Source organism: Salmo salar, chromosome ssa28 (assembly GCF_905237065.1).
Source record: "Salmo salar chromosome ssa28, Ssal_v3.1, whole genome shotgun sequence".
Classification (NCBI taxonomy): Eukaryota; Metazoa; Chordata; class Actinopteri; order Salmoniformes; family Salmonidae; genus Salmo; species Salmo salar.
In genome coordinates, this window is record NC_059469.1 from 22,156,135 (window position 1) to 22,174,005 (window position 17,871).

The 17,871-nt window shown below is 45.4% G+C and overlaps 1 protein-coding gene across 1 annotated transcript in view; it reads left to right on the plus strand.

The window, feature by feature from the left end:
• The window catches only part of LOC106589721 (protein kinase C epsilon type), a 157,445-nt gene that overhangs the window by 104,691 nt on the left and 34,883 nt on the right, over positions 1–17,871 (plus strand). The window contains exon 11 of the mRNA XM_045709986.1: positions 14,902–15,056. Within this exon, the coding sequence (XP_045565942.1) occupies positions 14,902–15,056 (155 nt within the window). The remainder of the gene's footprint in view (positions 1–14,901; positions 15,057–17,871) is intronic.

Below are 17,871 nucleotides of genomic sequence, written 5' to 3' on the forward strand. Positions count from 1 at the left end.
GGGGTAATCAATTGATAGTCCTATTGGAAGTCTTGTCTCATCGCTGCAACTCCCGTACGGACTCGGGAGAGGCGAAGGTCGAGAGCCGTGCATCTTCCGAAACACGACCCGACCAAGCCGCACTGCTACTTGACACAACGCACATCCAACCTAGAAACCAGCCGCACCAATATGTCGGAGGATACACCGTACACCTGGCGACCTGGTCAGCGTGCACTGCGCCCGACCCGCCACAGGAGTCGCTAGAGCGCGATGGGACAAGGACATCCCTGCCGGCCAAACCGTCCCGTAACCCGGGCCAATTGTGTATGGCACAGCTGTCAACATCCTGGTCCTCAAATGAAACTGGTATACTTTCCTATTTATGCTATATTTTTTTCCTTTATATTGGGAAGACAGACCAGTTCCCTACCTCCTCCCGCTGCCAACTGCCTCCTCACATTTTGGGGTTGTGGCCCCCCTCTTGACGGCAGAGAGAAACAATGTTTTATTACATTTCCTACAATTTTGCCATAGGGTGTAGAGAAAATGTTCCAGTTTTAAAGAAAGTTTTCTGCAGTTCTACACATTTTGCCATGGGGTGGAGAGAAATCTTTGAAATGTTATAACATTTGATGGAATTCTACTCATTTTTCCGTGGGGCAGATAGTGTTTTTTTCTCTCAGTTTTACAGCTAATTTCCTGCAATTCTACCCATTTTGCCATGGGGTGGTGAGAAATTGTTCCAGTTTTAAAGGGGCCTGAGGCCCTAAGTGACAGCTTCTGTTGTTCATGCCTGGAGCCAGCCCTGAGCATGGTACCCATTTAAAGGGAACAGTTTGGAGATTACTACCAAAGTTGAGGACACAACAGTTGACCTGACACAAGACTGAATCCTAACACTACACTGTTGATTTTATGTGCATTTTACATTTACTGTATTTTTCACCACATTTGTTAATAACGAAATCTGAAATACTCTGGGTACGTTCAGTAACATGATAAGCACATTCCCGGAAAATGTGGGGTAGGTGCAACATAAGACAAAACAATTACAAGGGTTTGAGTGAGAGGACTTAGGTTGTCCGCATGCTTCCCATCCGAAACCGTTGGGAACAGTTTTTGTGACGTTTTGTTTGCTCTGGTCATCGGCAAGGGTTTTTTCAGTGTTTGTGCAAACACATTTTTTTCATGAGGCAAGCCAAAGTTCGGAGCCGAAGTCTATGCCCTTTCGATGGTTATTGGTCAAGAGTATGTATTCTTCAATGAAGTGTTTATTGACGTTCACCGATAGACAACTCGTCTTCATGCACCTGAGAAATACTGCACCAAACAGTTTAGTTAAATTATTGGCAGATTTCTTGAATTATCTTAGATTAATTCTGACTATTTTGAGGAAGTGTGTAGTGGCTACGACATCCTCAGATAGACAAACAATACTATTTCTGCTTTTTCTTGTTTATCAAAGGTCTTTTAAGGGAGTATGCGAGCACACTCATTCGGTTTGCCTAGCCGAACCAAAGCATGCGGAAGCCTTAACTGGTGTCTCCAAGTGGTCACACACCTCTCCAAAGTGTGCACAGTTCCTAAGTAATTTCAATGCACTTTTATGACTCAAAGAAGAGCCTTCAACAATACGTTTTTATTTATTTTGCTCTCCTAGCTGTGCCGTTGAGGAACTGCAGATGTAGGATCTTAATTTGAGCCATTTGGAAAATAATCCTGCATCAACAGGAATTGTGAATTATTATAATATATTATTAAATATATTTTTGGTAATAATATAATAATATATTATTATATATATTTTTGGTAAGGGTTGATACATTTTCCTTTATGGCAAATCAAGTCTGACATTTTAAAGTGGAAATCATAAACTTTAGAAGCCTTTTTAAACCTTGAATACACAAGTTTGCATTTCCTGCTGTGCAAGAATATTCTCAGCAACAAAAGAGTGATCAAATTAATATCTTACATCTGTAGAACAAGCACACTTGTAGTTGTTTCGTTTGGAACACAATCCTGCATCCCCGCCATCACACAATTACTGTTGTTGTTTACGCAATCCAAATGCGGCCCATTATAAATCGCAATCCGGGTCAGGTCGGCATCATTAGAAAGCTTGTTCTATTGCCAACATGACTAGCTAAGTTATCAAATACGATCCGGATCTTACAGTGTTAGGCTTTCACAGGAAAATTCTGAGAAAAATATCATTATTTTGGTGTGCATAGAAAGGAGTCATGCATCGGATTTTCTTCCCAACTGACAAATATAGTTCCATTCTATTCAGTTGGGGCGGCAGGTAGCTAAGTGGTTAGAGCGTAACCGAATCCCCGAGCTGACAAGGTAAAAATCTGTCGTTCTGCCCCTGAACAAACCCACTGTTTCCCGGTAGGCCATCATTGTAAATAAGAATTTGTTTAACTGACTTGCCTAGTTAAATAAAGGTTAAATAAATACAAATAAATAAAATGTCATTGTGTCATCAGGTCATCTTGTAACTGTACATCAAACATAGTGATCATAAACAGTGACATTGAATATGACATGAGTTTTGTGATATGCAAATGTGAAGTGCACATTTGGACTCACGCATGTTTGGCTTGCTTGTATGACATCAAAGCGGTATTTATTATAATCTTCTTAATGTACAGCATTTCCCTCACTCAGACAACAAAAAAGTAGCCCAATTAGCGGGAGGTATGGGGGCAACTTCTTGTTGAATGCAGTGCTCAAGTTCAGAACGGCTGTCATCCAAACCCATACAGAGCTGTGAAGTGCAGAGCCAGAGCTCTGATGTGATTTATAGCATGTCACTGTACAGCCACTGCGTCACAATTTAGGCGCTTATCAGTGCTCATATGGGTATGAGTGTAAAGGGCTACAACGTTAACTCTTAGCGACCCGTGGACTGAGCTCCAGCCTCCAGTCTTAATCACCATCAGGATCACAGCCAAGCCCTTATCGACCTAATTACCACTCTGAAATGTAAGTGATGTTATACAAGAGTTTCATGCAGAACCTGCTTAGGCCGTGTATAGCTGCTTATGCTGCAGGACAGAGAGAAAGGGACAGGGGAAGAGAGAAAGAGAGAGGGAGTGAGAGAGAGAGTAAGAGATAGTTATAGGAAAGGGATTATCATGCAGGGGTGGTGGGGGTGGGGGGTTGGGGGGGCAGAGCTTAGCCAGGTATCCAAAAGAGCCTTTCTTCTGTGGGAAGAAAATTAGAGAGTAAGACTGTGTGAGAGAACGAGGGAGAGAAAGAGAGAGGGAGGGAGGGAGAAAGAAAGAGAGAGAGGGAGAGAGAGAGCGAGGGAGAGAAAGAGAGAGAGAGAGAGGCAAAGATCTAAAAGGGAGAGACAGTGAACTGTTCAGGGCATTATTTGAGCCCATGTAAAGACAAAGCAGCCCTGCCACCAGGTCCTTGGAGCTCTTCCCACCTTTGCACGGTACGTTCTGTTCTCTCTCGATTCCCCTCATTCTCTCCTAATGGCATCAGTGAGTGAATGGGCCTTCTTTAGGCCGTTGGCTGGGCCCTGGAGCCTGACTCTGGGTTGGAGGTGACTTGGCAGCAATAGCTTGGTTCTCTGTTTTTACTCCATTAATTGTGGCGGTTGATTGTAGTTCTCCTCTCCCTGACAGCTGTGCACACAGCCAAATAGGAGCCATACCATAACCAAAACACACACACACACACACACACACACACACACACACACACACACACACACACACACACACACACACACACACACACACACACACACACACACACACACACACACACACACACCAGTCTGGCCAAGTTTAGAGTATGTCTCTACCCCCCAAATGAATCACTGTATAGAGTGATTAATGAATGATGTCCGTGGTTGAAATAAGGCATGTTTTTACACTCATTCAGATTCATCCATAATGAATCATTTGGCACAATATGCACAGTATGCATGCCTATGCTTTCTAATGAGCCTTTTATTTGCCTTTTGGTCCTGAAAAATAATTTGCTCACAGGGAATTTATTTACTTTTGAGGTTCATGTACTTTCATGGAATGATGAGATACGCTGCAGAGCATTCTTGCTGAGTGACACACGGGCAGAGGTCCTTTGTCTTCATTTGTTGTGATTGAGATTGTTCCATACTGGAGAGTCTTCCATTAACTGAATTGAATGTGTGTTCTACCTTGGGTATTGAAATGGTCACTCTAAGTGGAACCTGTTGTTAATGATAGTGTTAGAACGGGGTGGGCGAACTTCAACCTGGGGGCCGTTTGCGGCTACAGAGCCCTTTCAATTTGGCCCACGTGAGGTTGAGTTGGGGGGGATTATTCTTTTGGGTAAGAAAAACACTCCAGGTCACTGTTGAACGTCTAAAACTAGATGAAAAGTATGTCAAAATTATAATGGGCCGATATATTTTGAAATAACTGTCCTTTTTTTGGCCCACAAATTGATTTTGACAAACAAATCGGTCCCCAAAAATTCTGTGCGGCCCACCGTTGAACTTTGAAATCCCGATGTGGCCCTCGAGCCAAAAATGTTGCCCACCCATGGTTTAGAATGGTGATATAGGGACATGGTTATTACACAGTGGTTATGCTCACATCTTCCAAGTGTACCATTATAAGGTTCTTTGGCTCTTCTTGCTCATTAGGATCCTCCCCCTTTACTCCGCTCTTCCTGGCTGACCTTAGCAATGGGGAACGTGGGAACGTGTGTGTGTGTGTGTGTGTGTGTGTGTGTGTGTGTGTGTGTTTAGGGAGAACAGCCATGGGGGGGGGGCACAAACGGGAGAGGCGGTGATCTGTCTGTCTAAACAGTACATCATCTATCTATCTCTCCACCTCTCTCTCTTCTTGTTATCTAGCTATGCTCTCTGTCTCCCCCCTTTAATTTTCTAGCTATCGTATTATTCACATAAATCATCCCCCCGTCGTAAAGGGACTTTGACAATGTATTCTGAAGACAAATGCCCTTATGGACATAAAAGCTTTTGATTATTTGAACCTTGAAGTGTGCATTTCAGTGGTTTGTCTGACCAACTAAATTTTGTGTACCACAAGATTGTTGATCTTTGAGTCATATACACACACACACACACACACACACACACACACACACACACACACACACACACACACACACACACACACACACACACACACACACACACACACAAACACACAAACACACATGCTATCTGTGTGTGTAGTTTGTGTTGCGGATACAACTGTTGTGGGAGATACCCGTGTCCCAGTGTGTATCCTGGAGGGGTCTTTGGCCCAAGCTGGGTTTAGACAGGATTAACGACTTTCTGATTGCTTCAGCAAATGGAAAATGGCTGCTATTTATGGCCTTTGTGGGGGTGTTTAGCATGTATGTGTTTTACTTTGAGTGCCTTGTCAACCCAATAAAAATTTGCCAAGGGGTTTCACACAAAAAGAGGGGCTTTTATATCTTAGAACTAATAGGCTCATAATGGACATATAATACAGACATGAAACAGACTATTTCTCTGGTGGTTACTAGTGGTGTGTTAGGATCAACTCATGATGTGAGAAACAACTAAATACTGGTCCTGCCTCAGAGTTAAGGGAATACAAGTTAGAGACTACCTAACGACTCCATCTAATTTAAATCCTCCAACTCCCAGTTCTCATGGAAACAGTCCCCCCTCTACAGCGGAGACACCATGCCCTGTCTCGCGCTTATCACGACACTACACACCCCACCAACCAGGTAGTGGCAGAGCTGTGCCCAGTCTGATCATGTCTGGTCCTGCGGCAGGTAGCCTAGCAATTAGAGCGTTGGGCCAAATACCTGAGCCGTCAAGGTGAAGCATCTGTCATTGTGTCCTTGAGCAAGGCACTTAACCCTAATATGCTCCAGGGGTGGCGTAATACTATGTCTGACCCTGAATTACAACACCTTTCACTGCACCTATCCAGTGAATGTGACAATAAAACATGACAATTTTCCAGTTCCACACAACATGTAGTTCAATAACATGACAAATGAAGTGGAGCTTTTATATGTCCAAACACACAGAGCAGAACAGGCTGATTGTGAGTGTCTTAAAGTGCGTTCGGACCTGAGAGCTCTGCGCTTCACCCTTCAGCCTCAGTCACTATGTAACGCTCCGATTAGAGCTTTCTGATTAGAAGGGAGGGGGGAGATGGAGAGAGAGAGCGAGTCATGATTGCTGGGATTTTTCCTATGTAAAGAGATCCGTCACGAGGTTGTTTGTTTTTTATTCTCCCTCCCCAGAATGGGAAAAATGTCTCAGCTAATGACGACCTTAGAAAAGAACACTCTCTCCTGCTGGGGATTGACAGCTTCTTGGCTTCTTGGTAAAGAGTGTGCATGCATGTGTGTCTGTGTGTGTGTACTACTGTACATGAGTGCATGTGTGTGTGCATGAACTGCACACTCTAGAAAAATGCTGGGATGTTTGGTTGACCCAACTGCTGGCTTTGCAGGCGTTGGGTAACTTAGTTGGGTTGTTTTCTTTAAAGGGTTATTGGTGCTGGGTTATTGACATATGACCCAGTGGGTCAGATCAAAAGACTGAAGGCTTAGGTTAGTAGGGGCATGGCTAGTTCTTTTTAGCCACCCACGAGAGTAAATGTAATTTCTGTTCATCTGTTGTATAGTTATCACATGTTAAGGTCGAACATTGACATTTTTTGTAGCTTCAATGATGCTTACAGAAGTGTATGAATTCCCTAAAAGCCTTTGTAAATCCCATTGTTGGGATACAATAAGGTGGTATATTTAAGCAGTAAGGCCTGAAGGGTTGTGGTATATGGCCAATATACCACGGCTAAGGGCTGTTCTTATGCATGATGCATCGCGGAGTACCTGGATATAGCCATTAGCCGTGGTATATTGGCCATATTCCACAAACCCCCGAGGTGCCTTATTGCTATTATAAACTGGTTACTGAAGTAATTAGAGCAGTAAAAACAGATGTTTTGTCAAACCCATGGTATATGTTCTCATATACCATGGCTGTTAGCCAATCAGCATTCTGGGCTGGAACCACCCAGTTTATAATGTACCTTATTAGGCAATAAGGTGGTGTACCTTATTAAAATATGTATTAAGTAATCATAATTATATAGAAGAATGTGTAAAAAATAATAAGGAACATTTGAATTTGCAGGATGTAAACTTAAGACCACCCGTGTTCTCATGGGTGGCCAATAAGATCAAGCTGAAAGCCACGCACCTAATAAGCCACACCTCATGAAAATAACCTAACGATTACATTAAAAAAAACAGCTGCTAGGTCACTCCAGCATGAGAGTAAAAAATACCCAACTGGCGGTTAAATTAACCCATGTTTGGCTAATCCCAACAACCCAACTGGCTGGGTCAAAACAACCCAGCATGTGTTCTGTCCAATATTTACCCAGCGCTGGGTTACCAAAACAATCCAAATCAAATAGTTTTTAACCCAGCATTTTTTACAGTGCATGTTTGTGTGAGAATATCCCTGTACAAATGTGTGTGTGTCCAGAAGTCAGAGAAGGACTGCAGTCTGATGGAGTCCACCAGCATTCTCTTCAGTATCACAGAGAGAAAACCTCAGCTTCCATCAGAGCAGTGGGTCAGATTTGACAGCTCAGGAAAAAAGTATTGTTCTGTAATTGAATAGTTTGCCTTGATTCATTTCATGTGAAACACATTTTTCATAATGTAATGGGACACAGCGCCTGTGGAGGGAGACCAGGGGTAATGGGAGTACTGTGTGTGTGTGCAGTTTGTGTGTGTGTGTGTGTGTGTGTGTGTGTGTGTGTGTGTGTGTGTGTGTGTGTGTGTGTGTGTGTGTGTGTGTGTGTGTGTGTGTGCGCGTGTGTGTGTGCACTTAATCTCTGAATGAGAATGAGTAGCGGGTGAGAGGTTGAGTGATTGTCCTGTGTGTGTGTACAGTATGTGTGTGTGTGTGTGTATGTGTGTACATTATGTGAGTGTCTGTCCTCATGTGGATGTGTATGGGTGACTATGTTACAGACTTTAATTACATCAGTTTGTGTCTCTCATAAGTCATGTATTACAATTAATAAAGGTGTGTGTGCGCATGTGTATGTTCGCATGTGTGTGTGCGCATGTGTGTGTGTGTATTCCTCTGACCAGGGAGTGTGTCTCACTGAGCAGGGTCAGCCTGCTGTTCTGGGCTTAAGGATAAACATTCTTGAGCTGTGTCCAGGGCCACACACAATACGCTCTGTACCGAAATTATAATGATTTCCTGCTGCTATCAGCATCACAAAGCTGCCTAGTTTTTAACGGGAAAGAACTGTGTGGTAATCTCCTACAGTAATTACTTAAACTGTGGTGACATTTTTTTTAACACCAATTCTCAAGGAAATGAAAGTTCAATCTGACTTTTTTGCTGTACTATACTGATGGGTTATATTAATGTTCATGTCTTGAGAAACAGCTTGTCAGAACATGGAATGAAACGAAACCATTAATGACCAGACCCACCTCAGCATGTACCTTCCCTTTGTAAATGTTATGGAACATATCCTTTGAAAAGAGCTGAAGGAAATCATGATTGGGTTGTTCAATACCCCCCCCCCCCACACACACACAGGGAGATTGTTTTGGGTCTTGGCGGTTATCTGGCCATCGGGGCTTTTCTCTGTGTCGGCGCTGGGAAGCCAGTATCTGTACCTTTTTTAATTAGAAGAAGGAAATGTTTATTCACATTTGATTGGGTGGGACTTGCTCTGACTCGGACACATTTAAACAAACTATTTCAGCATCCTGTTTAAATTAGCTTTCAGAATGAGAAAAAAACGCTGAGGTGGACTGCTGGAAATGTAAGGCTTCAGCCGAGAAAAATTGTTCCAATAACTGTTCAGAGTTTTATAGCTTTGATAAAATACTGAAAGCACCACGAGTCAACTAAATTGCTAAATTGCTCAATGTCCTGAAAAAAAACAGAACACTCATTTACTGGACAGAACATAAGTTTGCAGCACAGCATTTACTAGAAGGAGAATAGGACACAGAAATGTGTCTTCTGCTCTATCCAACACTCCGATGTACACACACATACACACATTAGGTTGGAGACGATGTAGCAGAGGACAGCTATAGTGCAGCACCCATAAGCAATTTACACTCTAACAATGCATTACCACATTTTGCCTTCTCATCTCCTACTGAATGTAGGATTAACAACCAAGTGAGGGCAGTCTACCATTCCCCTAGCAGTGTGAGAGGGTATCCTACCATTCCCCTAGCAGTGTGAGAGGGTATCCTACCATTCCCCTAGCAGTGTGAGAGGGTATCCTACCATTCCCCTAGCAGTGTGAGAGGGTATCCTACCATTCCCCTAGCAGTGTGAGAGGGCATCCTACCATTCCCCTAGTATTGTGAGAGGGTACCCTACCATTCCCCTAGCAGTGTGAGAGGGTATCCTACCATTCCCCTAGCAGTGTGAGAGGGTAGCCTACCATTCCCCTAGCAGTGTCAGAGGGCATCCTACCATTCCCCTAGCAGTGTCAGAGGGCATCCTACCATTCCCCTAGCAGTGTGAGAGGGTACCCTACCATTCCCCTAGCAGTGTGAGAGGGCATTCTACCATTCCCCTAGTAGTGTGAGAGGGCATCCTACCATTCCCCTAGCAGTGTCAGAGGGCATCCTACCATTCCCCTAGCAGTGTGAGAGGGTACCCTACCATTCCCCTAGCAGTGTGAGAGGGCATTCTACCATTCCCCTAGTAGTGTGAGAGGGCATCCTACCATTCCCCTAGTAGTGTGAGAGGGCATCCTACCATTCCCCTAGCAGTGTGAGAGGGTACCCTACCATTCCCCTAGCAGTGTCAGAGGGCATCCTACCATTCCCCTAGCAGTGTGAGAGGGTACCCTACCATTCCCCTAGCAGTGTGAGAGGGTATCCTACCATTCCCCTAGCAGTGTGAGAGGGTATCCTACCATTCCCCTAGTAGTGTGCGAGGGTTTCCTACCATTCCCCTAGCAGTATGAGAGGGTATCCTACCATTCCCCTAGCAGTGTGAGAGGGTACCCTACCATTCCCCTAGCAGTGTGAGAGGGCATTCTACCATTCCCCTAGTAGTGTGAGAGGGCATCCTACCATTCCCCTAGCAGTGTCAGAGGGCATCCTACCATTCCCCTAGCAGTGTGAGAGGGTACCCTACCATTCCCCTAGCAGTGTGAGAGGGTACCCTACCATTCCCCTAGCAGTGTCAGAGGGTACCCTACCATTCCCCTAGCAGTGTCAGAGGGTATCCTACCATTCCCCTAGCAGTGTCAGAGGGTAGCCTACCATTCCCCTAGCAGTGTCAGAGGGTAGCCTACCATTCCCCTAGCAGTGTCAGAGGGTATCCTACCATTCCCCTAGCAGTGTCAGAGGGTAGCCTACCATTCCCCTAGCAGTGTCAGAGGGTATCCTACCATTCCCCTAGCAGTGTGAGAGGGTATCCTACCGTTCCCCTAGCAGTGTGAGAGGGAATCCTACCATTCCCCTAGCAGTGTGAGAGGGTATCCTACCGTTCCCCTAGCAGTGTGAGAGGGTAGCCTACCATTCCCCTAGCAGTGTCAGAGGGTATCCTACCAGTCCCCTAGCAGTGTCAGAGGGTATCCTACCATTCCCCTAGTAGTGTGAGAGGGTATCCTACCAGTCCCCTAGCAGTGTCAGAGGGTAGCCTACCAGTCCCCTAGCAGTGTCAGAGGGTATCCTACCATTCCCCTAGTAGTGTGAGAGGGTATCCTACCAGTCCCCTAGCAGTGTCAGAGGGCATTCTACCATTCCCCTAGTAGTGTGAGAGGGCATCCTACCATTCCCCTAGCAGTGTCAGAGGGCATCCTACCATTCCCCTAGCAGTGTGAGAGGGTACCCTACCATTCCCCTAGCAGTGTGAGAGGGCATTCTACCATTCCCCTAGTAGTGTGAGAGGGCATCCTACCATTCCCCTAGCAGTGTCAGAGGGCATCCTACCATTCCCCTAGCAGTGTGAGAGGGTACCCTACCATTCCCCTAGCAGTGTGAGAGGGTATCCTACCATTCCCCTAGCAGTGTGAGAGGGTATCCTACCATTCCCCTAGTAGTGTGCGAGGGTTTCCTACCATTCCCCTAGCAGTATGAGAGGGTATCCTACCATTCCCCTAGCAGTGTGAGAGGGTACCCTACCATTCCCCTAGCAGTGTGAGAGGGCATTCTACCATTCCCCTAGTAGTGTGAGAGGGCATCCTACCATTCCCCTAGCAGTGTCAGAGGGCATCCTACCATTCCCCTAGCAGTGTGAGAGGGTACCCTACCATTCCCCTAGCAGTGTGAGAGGGTACCCTACCATTCCCCTAGCAGTGTCAGAGGGTACCCTACCATTCCCCTAGCAGTGTCAGAGGGTATCCTACCATTCCCCTAGCAGTGTCAGAGGGTAGCCTACCATTCCCCTAGCAGTGTCAGAGGGTAGCCTACCATTCCCCTAGCAGTGTCAGAGGGTATCCTACCATTCCCCTAGCAGTGTCAGAGGGTAGCCTACCATTCCCCTAGCAGTGTCAGAGGGTATCCTACCATTCCCCTAGCAGTGTGAGAGGGTATCCTACCGTTCCCCTAGCAGTGTGAGAGGGAATCCTACCATTCCCCTAGCAGTGTGAGAGGGTATCCTACCGTTCTCCTAGCAGTGTGAGAGGGTAGCCTACCATTCCCCTAGCAGTGTCAGAGGGTATCCTACCAGTCCCCTAGCAGTGTCAGAGGGTATCCTACCATTCCCCTAGTAGTGTGAGAGGGTATCCTACCAGTCCCCTAGCAGTGTCAGAGGGTAGCCTACCAGTCCCCTAGCAGTGTCAGAGGGTATCCTACCAGTCCCCTAGCAGTGTCAGAGGGTATCCTACCATTCCCCTAGCAGTATGAGAGGGCATCCTACCATTCCCCTAGCAGTGTGAGAGGGTAGCCTACCAGTCTCCTAGCAGTATGAGAGGGCATCCTACCATTCCCCTAGCAGTGTGAGAGGGTAGCCTACCAGTCCCCTAGCAGTGTGAGGGAAGCCTATTTTAGCTCCTGTGTTAGGTTGTACAGTTCAAGGCTGTAGTCAATGAAGCAGAGGCCAAGCATTACAGTAATATTGTAACACTAAGCATTCTAGTCTCCTCATGTCACTTAAATCCCTAAACCACATTGATCTCTGTGATTCATCACAGAGTTGCATTGCTTGCTCTTTAGGGTTTTGGGCGAGTGTCTCTCAAACACTGTGTGACAACTGTTGATGTATAAAAGGGCTGAAGTTTGAGATCCAGCTGATCATATCCTGTACTAGAATCCATGCTCCTGGGGAATTGACTACATATTATATTCCCTTTAATGACCTTCAATAAATAACCAGATTGAGACTCCTCAATCTGCAAGTACTACACCTGCTCCTACACAGAGTGCAGTAATACAGTACTGTAGGTGGGGTGTCAGTAATACAGTACTGTATGTGGGGTGTCGGTAATACAGTACTGTAGGTGGGGTGTCGGTAATACAGTACTGTAGGTAGGGTGTCGGTAATACAGTACTGTAGGTAGGGTGTCGGTAATACAGTACTGTAGGTGGGGTGTCGGTAATACAGTACTGTAGGTGGGGTGTCAGTAATACAGTACTGTAGGTGGGGTGTCGGTGATACAGTACTGTATGTGGGGTGTCGGTAATACAGTACTGTAGGTGGGGTGTCGGTAATACAGTACTGTATGTGGGGTGTCGGTAATACAGTACTGTAGGTGGGGTGTCGGTAATACAGTACTGTAGGTGGGGTGTCGGTAATACAGTACTGTAGGTGGGGTGTCGGTAATACAGTACTGTAGGTGGGGTGTCGGTAATACAGTACTGTAGGTGGGGTGTCGGTAATACAGTACTGTAGGTGGGGTGTCGGTAATACAGTACTGTAGGTGGGCTTTCGGTAATACTGTAGATTTAATATATATATATATATATATATATATACACCCCCCAACCCCTCTTTTACACTGCTGCTACTCTCTGTTTATCATATATGCACAGTCACTTTAACTATACATTCATGTACATATGTACATACTTCCTCAATTGGCCCGACCAACCAGTGCTCCTGCACATTGTCTAACCGGGCTATCTGCATTGTGTCCCACCACCCACCAACCCCTCTTTTACGCTACTGCTACTCTCTGTTCATCATATATGCATAGTCACTTTAACTATATCTACATCTACATACTACCTCAATCAGCCTGACTAACCGGTGTCTGTATGTAGCCTCGATACTTTTATAGCCTCGCTACTGTATATAGCCTCGCTACTGTTTTTCACTGTCTTTTTACTGTTGTTTTTATTTCTTTACTTACATATTCACCTAATACCTTTTTTACACTATTGGTTAGAGCCTGTAAGTAAGCATTTCACTGTAAGGTCTATACCTGTTGTATTTGGCGCACGTGACAAATAAACTTTGATTTGATTTGATATATCAGGTATGAAGGTAAGACCCAGATACAGACAACGTCAAACTAACAATGGTTTAATAATCCAACGGGGGCAGGCAACAGACAGGTCAAGGCAGGTAGGGGTCAGTAATCCAGAGGTGGGGCAACGTTACCGGACGGCAGGCAGGCTCAGAGTCAGGGTAGGCAGAGGTCAGTAATCCAGAGGTGGGGCAAAGGTACAGGTCGGCAGGAGGCTCAGGGTTAGGACAGGCAAGTGTCAAAACAAGGAGTGCGAGAAAAAGAGAGACTGGGGAAAAGCAGGAGCTGAGAAGAAAAACGCTGGTTGACTTGACAAACAAGACGAACTGGCAACAGACAACACAGGTATAAATACACAGGGGATAATGGGGTAGATGGGCGACACTTGGAGGTGGAGAGAATCACAAAGACAGGTAAAACAGATCAGGGTGTGACAATACATATATATTTTTAAACTTTTATTTAACTAGGCAAGTCAGTTAAGAACAAATTCTTATTTACAATGACGGCCTACCCCGGCCAAACCCGGACGACGCTGGGCAAAATGTGCGCCGCCCTATGGGACTCCCAATCACGGCCGGATGTGATACAGCCTGGAATCAAACCAGGGACTGTAGTGACGCCTCTTGCACTGAGATGCAGTGCCTTAGACAGCTGCGCCACTCGGGAGCCCCGAGGTGGGGTGTTGGTAATAGAGGTCTGTAGGTGGGGTGTCAACATTTGGAGAAATCCTCCTTATGCCTTAATACGACCAAGGACAATCTGTAAATTCCCAGTTGTGGAAGACGAGTATCTAATGAAGGTATTTTTCTCGATTGCTGGGTTAAGCACCATTGTAATAGGAATGATGGAATATGTGTCATTGGTCTTATAGCTTCGTGACCCCTGTGGCGTTAAACAATGGTTCGGACGGGACCACTCCTTTCTTATATAGAGGGCTTTTTATATACCCACCCCCCGCCCGCCTCAATCTGATTTCCTATTGGGAGCTGGAATTCAGGAAGGGGACCGTTGTTCCCAGAGAGACAGCTCTCTGTGCCTGGAGAATAGGGGCTGTGGGTGGGGTGGGGATGGCTGGGGGGCTTAGCCTTAGGGGCAGGTATTGATTGCTGACCATAAGGACCACAGTTATTTGTGAAGGTGGAAGTGTGGAGGGGTTAATGCAGGGTTAAGGTTGGTTTAATATGCTCTAATGCAAATCAGCAATACTGGTTCTACTCAGAGGGTCACACTGTCAAACTTCAGTTCAATCTTTATTGAGCTGAATTGACTAGCTATATGATAACTGTAACAGTCTACTTCCACAATGCAATCTGATCATTAACTCTTTATTCTTTGAGACACATAGTAAAACTTTTCTCTGGTCTTTATAGGGATTGTTTTAATCATGAGTGAAAAAGATGTAACCCTTCTTCTTGTCTTACTGTCTTTCTCTCTGTCTCTCCTCCTCCTTCTCTCCCTCCATCTCCAGGACCGTCTGTTCTTTGTGATGGAGTACGTGAACGGAGGAGACCTTATGTTCCAGATCCAGCGTTCCAGGAAGTTTGACGAGGCGCGCTCTCGCTTCTACGCCGCCGAGGTCACGTCTGCCCTCATGTTCCTTCACCAACATGGAGTAATCTACAGGTAACACACACACAAATACACACAGGCACGTACACATGCGTGCTCACACACACATATACACACACACAAACACATATACACACACACCCCTATACACACACACACGCACGCACGCACACGCACGCACGCACGCACGCACACATACACATACACATACACATACACACACACATACACACTAGCCTGTTAGTGGTAGCACCTAATAACATTGTATAGAGAAAGACTTAACCCGACTCTAAGGCTCTAAACTTCACCATGTCATACTAGCCTGGTTAAGGGTTGCAACATTCTGTTAACATCCTGGAATCCTGGAAATTCTGGAAAACCCCTGGGGATTTTCAGAAAGTTACTGGAATTTTGCAGTTAACCCACTGTTCCCTAGTAGGCTGTCATTGTAAATAAGAATTTGTTCTTAACTGACTTGCCTAGTTAAATAAAGGTTAAATAAAATAAAAATACACATGTTGCTACCCTCGTCTGGTTACAGATCAGTTTGTGATTTTTTTGCTCCCTTTATTGTAATTGTTTTACTAAACATGACAGACTGATCTGGGGCCAGGCTTATAATGATAGACCTACAGTATACCATAACGCTATCCTGTTATTTCAACATTCCAATTCCAATGCTATCCGAATTCTATTATATCAAATTATATTCAACCCAGTTGAACTCAACTTGAACTCAATTGCTTCACTATTACAGTAATTGTTCAATGATGACTATCCTGTAATGGGCTGATATCCAGGTACAGTAGCCCAGTATGTCCCTAACCCAAGGACTGTGGGGGGGAGAAGAACATCTGTGGTTAGACTGGGCCAACACTACCTCACTCTCCTCTGTCAATCAACATCCTTCCCAGAAGTAACTATTTTCTACCGGTGACTGTCACAGCATCATTGTCAACCAATAACAACACAGACAGACTATCAGAATGCATCTCCATGACAAATCATAACATCATTGTAACAAGACAGTAGATTCAATCCAAATGTATTCCCACCTTTCCCCCCAAATAATAATAATAATGTACAGTCCAAATTTCGGTCTCACGCTAACTTTGAGTGAGGAGAATCTGACTTGGGATCAGGGGCCTTATGTATCAATCATCTCAGAGTCGGAATACTGATCTAACATCAGATCCCTTCATCCTTGCAATCTTATTCATTGGGATCTTAAATGTAAAACTGATCATAAACCAACACTTCTCTGAGATGCTTGATACAGGTCTTAGGGAGTCCAAAGCAAACTGAACTTTCAACTCAACTGGGTCAAAGTTCTAACGGGTTTATGTTGTGTTGTGTGTTGTTCGGGGCCATGGAGCCTGTGTTTATACCAGGTTGTTTACTGCCAGTGCTGATTTATCCTGTTTCTGGCGCTCTGTTTATCCTCTCATCTCACTGTCGTTTACCACACACAAACCCAGACTCCCTCTGGGCTGCACAACTATGTTGCCCCTGTTGACAGTAGTTCTCTTCTGGCAGCTATCAACTATGTTGCCCCTGTAGACAGTAGTTCTCTTCTGGCAGCCATCAACTATGTTGTCCCTGTAGACAGTAGTTCTCTTCTGGCAGCCATCAACTATGTTGCCCCTGTAGACAGTAGTTCTCTTCTGGCAGCCATCAACTATGTTGCCCCTGTAGACAGTAGTTCTCTTCTGGCAGCTATCAACTATGTTGTCCCTGTAGACAGTAGTTCTCTTCTGGCAGCCATCAACTATGTTGTCCCTGTAGACAGTAGTTCTCTTCTGGCAGCCATCAACTATGTTGCCCCTGTAGACAGTCGTTCTCTTCTGGCAGCTATCAACTATGTTGCCCCTGTAGACAGTAGTTCTCTTCTGGCAGCCATCAACTATGTTGTCCCTGTAGACAGTAGTTCTCTTCTGGCAGCCATCAACTATGTTGCCCCTGTAGACAGTAGTTCTCTTCTGGCAGCTATCAACTATGTTGTCCCTGTAGACAGTAGTTCTCTTCTGGCAGCCATCAACTATGTTGTCCCTGTAGACAGTAGTTCTCTTCTGGCAGCCATCAACTATGTTGTCCCTGTAGACAGTAGTTCTCTTCTGGCAGCCATCAACTATGTTGCCCCTGTAGACAGTAGTTCTCTTCTGGCAGCCATCAACTATGTTGCCCCTGTTGACAGTAGTTCTCTTCTGGCAGCCATCAACTATGTTGTCCCTGTAGACAGTAGTTCTCTTCTGGCAGCCATCAACTATGTTGTCCCTGTTGACAGTAGTTCTCTTCTGGCAGCCATCAACTATGTTGTCCCTGTAGACAGTAGTTCTCTTCTGGCAGCCATCAACTATGTTGTCCCTGTAGACAGTAGTTCTCTTCTGGCAGCCATCAACTATGTTGTCCCTGTAGACAGTAGTTCTCTTCTGGCAGCCATCAACTATGTTGCCCCTGTAGACAGTAGTTCTCTTCTGGCAGCCATCAACTATGTTGTCCCTGTAGACAGTAGTTCTCTTCTGGCAGCTATCAACTATGTTGTCCCTGTAGACAGTAGTTCTCTTCTGGCAGCCATCAACTATGTTGCCCCTGTAGACAGTAGTTCTCTTCTGGCAGCCATCAACTATGTTGTCCCTGTAGACAGTAGTTCTCTTCTGGCAGCCATCAACTATGTTGTCCCTGTTGACAGTAGTTCTCTTCTGGCAGCCATCAACTATGTTGCCCCTGTAGACAGTAGTTCTCTTCTGGCAGCCATCAACTATGTTGCCCCTGTAGACAGTAGTTCTCTTCTGGCAGCCATCAACTATGTTGTCCCTGTTGACAGTAGTTCTCTTCTGGCAGCTATCAGTCTCTAACACTTTGAGTAGAC